Source organism: Xenopus tropicalis, chromosome 6, assembly GCF_000004195.4.
Source record: "Xenopus tropicalis strain Nigerian chromosome 6, UCB_Xtro_10.0, whole genome shotgun sequence".
Lineage (NCBI taxonomy): Eukaryota > Metazoa > Chordata > Amphibia > Anura > Pipidae > Xenopus > Xenopus tropicalis.
In genome coordinates this window covers 31951446-31963657 of record NC_030682.2, presented here as the reverse complement: position 1 = coordinate 31963657, position 12212 = coordinate 31951446, and the positions used below count along the sequence as shown (strand labels likewise).

The 12212-nt window shown below is 39.5% G+C and overlaps 1 protein-coding gene across 2 annotated transcripts in view; it reads left to right on the top strand.

Annotated features, from left to right (window-relative positions):
* Positions 1–12212, top strand: part of cdk6 (cyclin-dependent kinase 6) — a 100063-nt gene that overhangs the window by 24218 nt on the left and 63633 nt on the right. For both annotated transcript variants that reach the window (XM_002934591.5, XM_031903784.1), the window contains one exon: positions 9380–9515. In XM_002934591.5, coding sequence (XP_002934637.2) covers positions 9380–9515 — 136 coding nt within the window. The remainder of the gene's footprint in view (positions 1–9379; positions 9516–12212) is intronic.

Genomic DNA, 12212 nt, shown 5'->3' with positions numbered 1-12212 from the left:
CCTTGCTTTTTGTTCAGTTACATCTCCTTTACCTTTATATGCTGCTTTAATAAAGACCATATATTGATATGTCCACATATTAAAAAATTAAAACTTCATATTGGGTGTACTTTCTGTATCCCACGAGTATGTGTTGTAGTTATAACACAGTTACCTTGGGAAGTACTGTCTCACATAACTGTTTCCAGCTGCTCATGAATCTCTAGAAAGGACGGGGTTAAATGAAACCCCCTCATCCTTTCGGCAAATGTAATTATTAGCTGTGTTGCTGCTTTTGTTCCCTCTCTATAAGAAGTAAAGCACTCGAAGGGACAGAAGTCTCTATCGTTATTTTTTTTTTTTTTCGATCCACATTTGATGTGGTCGTTTGCATACAGCTGCCGAGTAGACAGTTACCTTTGAAAAGAACATTTGGCTGCTTTAATTTGATTAGGGAAAACCACCTCAATCATTTCTAGACTAGAAGCGTTTTCATTTTCACTTGGCAGGAAGAGTTGGGAATGTACGGTCTGCCATCACATACGCGGGGGAGCAGCAAGGGGACAAAACTAACTGCTTAAAGTTGCAGTTTCCTTGCTGATTTCTTTCCTTTAGCCTATTCTTCACTTCTTAGTTTCTGCTGCAAACCATCACTTCCTTTTTTTAACCCTGACTATTCCAGAATAATTAATGCTGGTATTTGTGATGCCCAAATTGTACGTTTACACTCTTTCCCTACTGTAAGTTGTACTGTATATGTCGGTAACCCTTTAACTGCCAACACTGTAGATGCTGGAGTGCCAGGAATGTAGATTCTGCTATTCTGTATTCAGTTTACTTTAATTGAACAGTTTTTCTACACCAATGACAGGATGATGGAGAACAAGAGAGGATAATCTATTGTATCTGCTCTGGTGCCTCCCATAATCCGACTAATTATTAAAGGTACTTTATGTCTCTGCTCCTTGCACTTCCATACAGTTGTGCCTGGTACCACTGCCTTCCTTCTGGTCCCTGTTCCAAATAGAATTGCCACCCGGCTGGTATTTGACTGGCCTAGCCGGTAAATCACCAGCAAGAGCCGACAAATTTACTGGCAGTGTAGCTGTCCCTCTTCCCCTCCCCTCATTAAAGATTTTTGTTGCTAAAACCTCCCTTTTATAGGATAAAAGAAAAAAAACCTAAAATTTTGTAGGCAATTGTAAATTATATATGGTGCTGGTTTCACGTTGGTCTGGGAGCACAGAACTTTTCATTTGTGAGCTGTGGCTGGACTCCCAGTCGCTTACCTTTTCTTTGGTGGGATAGTCTTTTTAGCCCCCCCTCTCAGGGTCGCTGGTCAGGCCTGAGTTGAGAAAGGATGGGTGCAGGTTGGATATTTCTTACCTGCAGAAAACTAATTCGAGAACCGAGTTCTCTTGGTGATTTAACTTTTGTTCCAGAGTGCCATGCCCTTTACAATTTCTGCAGATTTTCGGTATTTGACCACTTACATGCCAAATGGACTTACTATTGTCTGCCACCTGCCTTGTACTCTTGCCTACCAAACAAACTTGCTATTATCTCCCACCTGTCCGGTCCTCTTGATTGCCAAACAGACTTGCTTTTGTCTGCCACCTGCCCTGACCTCTTGCCTGGTCAAATAGACTTGACATTGTCTGCTACCTGTCTTGACCTCTTGACTGCATAAAATGAATTCCTGTTGTGTACTGCTTGCAGTATTTACAATCTTGCCTTCCAGATTGGTCTCCTGCTATTGTTTGATGGCATTGTTGAATCTGTTTGCCTATCCAACCCTCCATCATGTGTGTATAATTTCTTTATTCTGGGTCATAGGGCAGTGACTGATGGGGACATTAGTCGCCCCACTACAGATCTTCGTTGCCGCGGGCGACTTATCTCCTCGCAATGCCATCCCACCGGCCAGAATGTAAATCACCGGCGGGAGGCCTTGAGAGGAAACTTCGGGCGACTTCCGGAAATCATAGCGACGCGTATGCCATCCCACCAGCGATTCTGATCCATATCTTGCAAACATGCAACTTTACAATATGCCTGTTCAGCTTACTTTGATTGAACTGTGCTGAAGGTGCAGAGACCTAGAATCAGTGCCTGGACTCCATTTTTACATGAACTTTACACTGAAATCCCACACTAAAGGGGTTATTTATGACACATGCGCTCTGCACTGATAAAAAATCCGGCACTCAATGACAAGCTCAGTGGCAGGTGAGGCAGCCCTGTTCTTACAGCCTGCTTTAGGGCACCTGCAGGTTGTGTGTCCTGCTGCTTCTACCTTGCACCTCAGAATGACTTTATGGGTGGGGGGGGGGGAGGACACCTATGTGCCTTCTCCTGCCCCTTTTGAATTGAGCACATGCTGCATAAACCCCATGCATTTTGCACACTGTGGGCACTGTAAATAAGCTCTTAAATATCTGCATTGGTAAATCAGCTAAAAGATTCATTACCTGCCATTTTGCAATGGAATTCTGAGAATAAATACTGCATTGTGGGTAAGGTAAAAAGAAAATCGCAATTTATGTGCTTTGCACTTTTCCACTTGCATTCTTAAATGAGCCCTCCGGTGCTTTATTTTTAGAGGAGGTCAAGTTGCAGATTCTGTAATATTCTGTTTACAGAGCTGTAAGCTTACATCATCCCTACAAATGTGACACAAACTGTACTGACCTTGTTAATGCGACCATCTTCCAACAGAAACTTAAAACAAACTTAAACCTTATGGGACATACTAGAAATCACATACTAAAAAAGAAAATTGGATGATATGAAGAAATACATATTTGTTATGTAACCAGGAGACAGTATTGTAAATGTTACCACTGCACAATGTACAAGATGAAGCCATGATTAAAAACCGTACATTTCTGTGGGAACAGTTGATTGGCCCAAGCTAAAAATGATGTAACTATGGTAAAGCAGCCGTAATAAAAAACTGATTTCTGATGTTCTTAGAAAGCCACGTCATCTAGTGCTTCTTCTACTTTTACATTTTGACTTTGCATTGATGTGCAGGTAGTGAATGCCATTAGCCTGTCCTATGGGTTTCTGGGAGATGCCATTTGCAATATCTACATGAGCACAATCTAATATCCTAACAACTCAAGTTAATTCACTTTAACATTTAGAGCTTTTAAATAGCTAACATTCAGGCGGGGGGGGGGGGTTCAGATTTATCACCCGTGGCAAAAAAATTCAAGTATGCAATGCTGCACACCTACAGAATCAATACAATAAGGTGGGTGCTCACTGCAGGGGTCCCCTGTAAGATCCCAAAAAATAGGGGGTAGGGGTAAATGTAATACAAGTGTAAATGGAAAACAATTAGCATGAATAGGAATAAAAAAAAAAATTCCATTAGTTATCAAACTCTTATGGCGGTGATTTATCAACAATTTGAGTTTCTCACAAAAATTCAAATTTTGGTTCAAAGACTCGAATCTCTGATATATATTAAGGAAAAAATATCTGAAAACTCAATTGTAAAACTCTTGCAAGGTCATGTAGAAGTAGATAGGAGTTGTCCTAGGCAAAGGGACAATTCAAGATTTTGTAAACTCGCAAATTCGAGATATTCCAGTTTTTTTATTCAAACAGGTTTCCCTTAATAAATAAGCAAGCATTCCAAATGCATGTGTATTTGAATTAGAAAAACACTCTCAAAATTCACAACATTAAAAACTGTTACATAAGCCTATAATTGTGCATTGCATACATGTAAAGTTGGTCATTCACTTGATCTGCTCTGCTTGATCTCTGGCGAAGGTCGCTAAACGAGCAGACCTTTTCCCGCTATGCCCACCTTGTAAATGCAGGCTGTTTGGACGAGATGGCATCAACAAACCGGTAAAGGAAATCTGAACCATTAAAATAAATATGGCTACAAATGCTTTTTTTATATTTTTATATTTTATATACTCACTAGGATAAAGGTTTAACATTTTGTTGTGCACAGGAGCTGGACTGTCTTGGATTTTGTTAGATGTTACTGTCAGTGACACGCACATGCTGAGTGTATTAGCTGTTAAAGGAACAGTAACACCAAAAAATTGAAGTGTATAAAAGAAATTCCAATATAATGTACTGCTGCCCTGCACTGGTACAACTGGTTTGTTTGCCTCAGAAACACTAATTAATATGGTTTATATAAAGAATGCAGCTGTGTAGCCAGGGGGGCAGCCATTTAGGGCTCTGGCACACGGGGAGATTAGTTGCCCGCGACAAATCTCCCGTGTCTCGGGTGACTAATCTCCCCGAATTGCCATCCCACCGGCGACAATGTAAGTCACCGGTGGGATGGCACACGCAGCCGAAATCGCCTGCGCAGCGTGTGCCATCCCACCGGCGACTTACATTGTCGCCGGTGGGATGGCAATTCGGGGAGATTAGTCGCCCGAAACACGGGAGATTTGTCGAGGGCGACTAATCACCCCGTGTGCCAGAGCCCTTAAAGGAGAAAAGGCACAGGCACTTAGCAGATTACAGATAAAACACTATTGTATTCTACAGAGCTTATCCGTTATCTGCTATGTAACCTGTGCTTTTTCTCCTTTTTTCCAGCTTGAATGGCTGCCCCCGTAGCGACACAGCAGCTTATTATATATAAACTATAGTAGCGTTACTGTAGCAAACACATAACTTTTACCAGTGCAGGGCAACAGTACATTTTATTTTATTTACTTTAAAACTCTTTAATTTTTTGGTGTTACTGTTCCTTTAAGAAGCTAAGCTTAGGGGTTGTCGCAAATCATCAAGGAGAAAACGAGGGTTGTCTCTCATAAAAACTGATGCTATACGGCTGCTTTTAATTCTAATACAAATTGCACTGGTGTCTGAGCTGAGAATCTGAACGAATTACTTATGAATCTTGTATTGTGACATTTATATTCTATCATCTATATTCTATATATACAGTATATTGTGAGTTGGTCCCTAAGCTCAGGTAATTGACAGCAGCACAGAGTGTGTGCAGGGAATCTGCAGAAAAGAAGATGGGGGGCTACTGGCATCTTTGAGGGCACAGATCTTCCCTGCTAAAGGGTTGTGGTCGCCTTGGGCTGGTACAGAACCCCAAACAGTAATGTGCAGCATTTCTTGCCTACATTTTTTTTGTTAAGCTTTAGATCTAAAACAACTTGTATTACACTCACCCCTTAGAGTAAAATAAGACACACACAAAAAATGCATAACCTATTCAGACACAATAGCTGAATAGGTAATGCACTAAATGTAACTTACTATTGCTTAATTTGTGGTTATTAGAGGGGAATACCTATGCTAGACTTAGCTGTATGTTATTTCTCTCTGCAAGCTATGAGGAAACAGATTGTTCCTGCTGCTGCTTTGCTTGGTCTTTTCCCTGAACAGCCACATCCCCATGACAGAGTATCATTCAACCCCTTTCTGTTTTTTTGCACTATAATAGTCAGACTGAAGAGCTCCCTAACTGTTAAAACATATTTTTTCTGAATTAGTTACTAATATTCACAGTATGGTATTGCAAGTATAATACATTGCAGTTCCTTTGTCTAAATAGCAGACAGAAAGTCCCTTATTAGCATGCCACATGTTGGAAGTAGTTGTCCAGCAGAAAGAAAAGAGCGACATGTTGAATGTAGATTGATAAACGTCCCTTACACACTGAGCTACTTTGTAGCAGCTACTTGTCACGGCTACTAAACACCAGAAAATACCCTGCCATAGACAGTACTGGGAATTGCTTCTGCTAAAACACATGTAGAGACAATTATCAGTAAATGATCAGCATTGTCTATTTCTGGAGCCACAACAAGTAGCTGATACTAGTAGCTCCATGTGTCTTCACCCATAAGCTTATGTATGTAATGTTTGCATCAATGCTCAGTTTAGTTCCTAAAAAGTGTTAAATTAATTAACCAAAGAAATAGTATTACTGTGCTTTGTTTATAAGAATAAATATTATAAAGAAAGTTTTGTGACAAACTAATATTACCAGACCACTGAAACTCTTTAAGCACATAAATTAAAATGAACCTTTACCATCAGATTGCCTTACCTACTAGAACCCTAGCTAAAAAAACCAAACCATATTGGCAAAACATGAAAAGCTGAACAATAGTGAAATGATATTTACAAGTTTTAGTCACTTTACATAAAAACCTTATACATTTTCTGCATCTTTAATAGATTTCAGCAGGGCGGTGTAAGGTAACAACAAAAGCAATACTTGCTGTCCAGCAAGTGACCTGTAAATATTACCTGACAATTATTTTCAGTTAGTAACCAAAAAAATAGAGCACCTATTACCTCCATCATTCATAATGTAACTTCTCTAGAACCAAGGAACAGTGCACCGCCCCCACCTCCTCAGCTAAGGACCCACTACTCCGGCTGCCTCTAGCACACTGCGCCACACCCCCCGATGCTCCACATGCTCTACGTGGCCCACCATTAGGCTCCATATAGCCCATGTGACTGTGCCAATATGGCCCAATGTATCTGCAGAAATTAGGCTCTTTAGTATGGCATTACACCGTTGTAAAATATTTCAAGACTTGATAAGAAGTAGAACCATAATAAAACATATAGCAACATTCTAGTCAATGCAGAATGTAAGTGGCAACTCATGTTATAAAACTGGGTAAATTTGTTCCTCCTTCTCTACTTAGTAGGGTCCACTTTACATGGTTCTAGATTTTTTGTCATTTGCACTGTTTGGCAATACTTTCTCTTGAGCAAAACATTACATTTTTTATTCCAGGGTTATGCCACAGATTAGAAATGACTGAAAAATAGAAAAACATACAGCATTTGAGGCAGGTATATAATCACATATTTTTTTAAAAAACTGCATGTTTATTACCTTGTTTCATTCACACTCCAGCATAGTTCATCTTTAAAGATATTTGGATTCTGCTATGCAAACGCATTTCATCTGTTCATAAATGACCCTGACCAATATTCAGATCATTTTAGTATAATAATGCCTTTAAGCTGTGGAACAGTCTAATGATTTTATTTGCAAAGGCCTTTCCAAGAAAGTTGTGCCGGTTGGATCGTGACATTTATACATTCTGTGCTTCCAAGTGCAATATCTGGATTAGAGAAGTGATCTATCAAAGTGGTGGCAAGCGTGTAATGCCCCATAAGAAGGCTATCATTTGTATACACCTTCTTTTTCAGGGAAATCATTTTACTGAAGTATGTCCCTACATTGCTGGTTTGGCCAGTGCACTAAATATCTGGCAGCAAAGGTGTTTTTTGAAAATTTTAAAGCAAATTTAAGTGAACACAAAGGAATCATACAGTGGGAAATATTTTCCAGTGTTTATGTTCAGATGTTCAGACCTGTCTGGCTCCTCTCTATTTGCATGTGTTGGGGTTATAGGCTGTACGGCTGCATTCCATGTTGATTTATATAAATATATTTATTGCAGGTTACTAACCTAAAGTCAAATACTAGCAAACATTCCCTCTTCAGAAGTTTCTCGCAAGGCTGATTAATCAAACAAAATCCTTTATTTATTATCCTCTTGCATATAGATAGATGGTCAGGGTGACCCTCAAAAATAATTTATAACTCAAACATACATCACAAAGATTTTCTCCGTGCTTCTGAATCTTGGTGATTGTGACGTGTTTGAAACTGGGAACATGTACAACTGCAGCGGGTAATAAAGGGGGCAGTAAGAACTGTATAGATTTTATAGAAAAGGAACAGAAATTGTAGGTGAAAGTAGTTAGAAAATGAGGGGAGAAATCTATCAATTCATTTTTTTAATTGATTCAACTGATTTGAGATTTAATTTAGCAAATAATATGATCATCCTACTGATCTGTGTTCTCAGCAAAGACCAAATATTGCCTTTGTATCGGTGTAATGCTTGGCTAAAGGGGTCAACAATATGACATATGTCCTAGTTGTTGGAAAAGAAATGAAAACAGATATAAGGAGTCATTTATTATGACTCTGGTCATAAGATCACCAAGGGGAACAAGAGCATGCCTCGTGGAAGCCCATTTATCAACGTTTTTGTGGTTTTATAGATTTGTTAAACCAAGGAAAACCACAAATGTCAAGTGATGTAATAAAACAGCCTTTTAAAAGCAAGCATGAACAAAACCTCCCCCCACAAAAACCGAGATTATTTAGCATTTTTAAGCGAATAGAAAGTCCTACAAAGCAAAGAAGATCTTTCAGTTGGAATCAAGGACAGTTGCCTTGACTTGAAGGACATGACCTTGACAGATTTTAGATGCCATATTTTTACTTTCGGATTTATCGCTTGACGCATAATAAATAGCAGGAAAAAATGTGTTTCTCCGAGAAAAAAAGGTATTTTTGTACAAAAAAATTATGAATATGAATGTTAGTAAATGCCCCCTTTGTGTTAATCAAAGAAAACTTCTGACTGGGCTGACTGGTCCATACCATTGGCCATAGTTCTAATGTCAATTCCAGTGGTGTATAAGGCATGGTGCAAAGTGAAAAAAAAAATGGCGTAACCTCAAGACTCATTTTGACTACCCAAGTTAAATATTGCATAAACGTGTAAATAATATAAAAGGGGGCATATATATCTATTATCTGTAATTATTGTTATTAGTAGATACTACATACAGATGAGCAATTTTGTGGTTCAAATACCAGTGTCTCACCTGCATTGCTGTGTGCTGGATGGTTTTCTGTTATATTAGTTTGTTATATAATTGGAATTTTTTGTGCATCAGTAGCTGTCATTTCTTATCTTTCCCATGTTTCTACTTATTTGAATAAAACCTCTGCATTTTATGTTTTACCATAGAGTATCCTTTAACATATTCTAAAACATTAAAGCTGCTCTGTGTTAACTCTGTGTTACTGAAATGAACATTAAAATGTATTTTCTTTGCATAATGAATGTAGTCTTGCAATCCAAGACAATAGCAAAGGACAGATGTAAACTACTTTCAACTGCATATACTTACATGCAGATCATTGAAAGTCTGTAATGTATATTGAAAGGTTGCTTAGAATTGCATTTCCTTTCATTAATAAAAACAAAGATTCTGATTTTGAGCGTAAATCCCCTTTAACATTGAGGTTTATTTATTTTTGTTGGCTTTGCAAACATTTAAGCATTTTACAGCAAGCAAGGCAGAAGACACCAGAAGATTTAAGTGACTTGCCTTGGGTTATAGGGAGTTAGCACAGGGGGATCAAATCAGGGTCTCTAAGCTGGAGATCCCACATCAAAGGCTCATACTATAATCTCTAGGCCCCCCTTTAAGGCAAAACCTTCTGAAACTTAGGAAATATAGCTAAGGGGTGCTTTAAATTAAAAGTGACCCCACTAGGAAATGGCTGGCTGTATGTAAGTGTTGGTGGTTTCCCATTCTCATGTTTTTTTTTTCTCTACAGATTGTTTGATGTATGTACAGTTTCACGGACAGACAGAGAGACAAAACTTACACTGGTGTTTGAACATGTTGATCAAGATTTGACCACTTACTTGGATAAAGTACCAGATCCTGGCGTTCCGAGTGAAATTATAAAGGTAATTTTAAAAAGTAAATATATGTATGGTACATTCAGTATCCTTCAACGTTTGTGGGGCTTGAAGATCTAATATATTATCACTTTATTTAATTTTTAAGAAATGATCTTGAATTGTGCCATTTTTTTCTGCTAGCTTTGAAATTTTAGATTTAATTTAATTTGTGCTTTTGTATCAAGTAAGAGGGTCAACAATATTCTAATCTTTATTGCTGCACATTTTTTAATCTATATCTATGAAATTATTTACCTCAACAAGAGAGGGGTTAAACTCTGCCACAGAAACACTTCTGTCCTGTCCCAGAGTTTATTAAACCTACTGCTGCTATAGGTACCATTTCTCCCTTTTATATATAATATGCCACAGTCCCTTTTCACAGTCTATAATCCCACTGCTAATATAGGCACCATCTCTCCCTACTATACCTGCTATCCCACAGCCAGAGTCCCTTCCCAGAGAATATTATCCCCACTGCTACTATAGGCACCGTCTCTCCCTACTATACCTGCTATCCCACAGCCACAGTCCCTTCCCAGAGAATATTATCCCCACTGCTGCTATAGGCACCATCTCTCCCTACTATACCTGCTATCCCACAGCCACAGTCCCTTCCCAGAGGCTATTATCCCCCCACTGCTACTATAGGCACCATCTCTCCCTACTATACCTGCTATCCCACAGCCACAGTCCCTTCCCAGAGGCTATTATCCCACTGCTACTATAGGCACCATCTCTCCCTACTATACCTGCTATCCCACAGCCACAGTCCCTTCCCAGAGAATATTATCCCCACTGCTGCTATAGGCACCATCTCTCCCTACTATACTTGCTATCCCACAGCCACAGTCTCTTCCCAGAGGCTATTTTCCCCCCACTGCTACTATAGGTACCATCTCTCCCTACTATACCTGCTATCCCACAGCCACAGTCCCTTCACAGAGGCTATTATCCCCCCACTGCTACTATTGGCACCATCTCTCCTTACTATACCTGCTATCCCACAGCCCCACTCCCCCCACTGCTACTATAGGCTCCATATCTCCCTACTATACATGCTATCCCACAGCCACAGTCCCTTCCCAGAGGCTATTATCCCCCCACTGCTACTATAGACATCATCTCTCCCTACTATATCTGCTATCCCACAGCCACGGTCCCTTCCCAGAGGCTATTATCCCACTGCTACTATAGGCACCATCTCTCCCTTCTATACCTGCTATCCCACAGCCACAGTCCCTTCCCAGAGGCTATTATCCCCCACTGCTACTATAGACATCATCTCTCCCTACTATATCTGCTATCCCACAGCCACAGTCCCTTCCCAGAGGCTACAATCCCACTGCTACTATAGGCACCATCTCGCCCTACTATACCTGCTATCTCACAGCCACAGTCCCTTCCCAGAGGCTGTTATCCCCACCGCTGCTGCAGGCACCATTTCTCCCTACGATACTTGCTAAGCCACAGTCTCTTAGAGAATATTATTCCCACTGCTACTATAGGCACCATCTCTCCCTACTATACCTGCTATCCCACAGCCACAATCCCTTTCCAGAGGCTATTATCCCACTGCTACTATAGGCACCATCCCTCCCTACTATACCTGCTATCCCACAGCCACAGTCCCTTCCCAGAGGCTATTATCCCCCCCACTGCTACTATAGGCACCATCTCTCCCTACTATACCTGCTATCCCACAACCACAGTCCCTTTCCAGAGACTGTTATCCCACTGCTGCTATAGTATATATAAATATCAGTGTTTATCAATGCAGTTCTGCTAGCAAAGAGAAAAACCTAACCCACAAAAACAAAGGCACCTGTATTCATTAACCGTTTTGCTAAACATGCAAAATATATATGACTTTTACGTTCAATTCTCAATGTAGCATAATACTTTAGATCTCAAGAGTCCAATGGCCAACATCATAATTCTCTGCCATATATTTAAATTTTGGAATTGTTTGTTGTTCTGTCAGTCACTGCTGGCATTAATCGTGAGGGGGCTTAGCACTGGTGGATAAATGGCTGTCACCTAAACAGTTATTTTTGAGTATGGAAAAATTAAAGACTAAATGATGCATTTAGAAAGGGGTCCAACGTTCAAAGAGCCAAAACAGATACACTTAAAAGAGTGTTTAACCATTTCTGTGTCATATATTACAGAAAGGCTTAAGTGCCATTTAAAAAGCATTTATTAAAGCTTTTTCTGTGTTCTGTTATGTATTATTGGGGAATGAAATATAGGAAAGCATTAGCTCTTACACACTGAGCTGATAACTATTACATTTTTTGAACATAATACACGCATATCATTTATAAATGTATTTTCTGCACAGTTGGAAAGATTGTGGAAATGTTTACATAGGGTTGATAAGAAAAAGAAGCTTCTTGGCATGCTGGTGGCAGTAGGGTTATGGTACCCCTTTGCTGTTTTTTGGTTGAAATATATGATGAGCTTTTTTCTTGAGATGTTACTAAGTTTAACTAATACAGGTATCTGATCTTTTATCCGGAAACCTAATTTCCAGAAATTACAAGAAGGCCATGCCCCATAGACTCCATTATTATCAAATAATTCAAATTTTAAAAAATTACTTTCTACAGTTTGGGCAATAAAATTGGAAGAATATTAGCCAATCTCACAAAAGAGCCTTCTAAAAAGACCCATACTAAAGTGAAAAAGCCCCTCAACAAC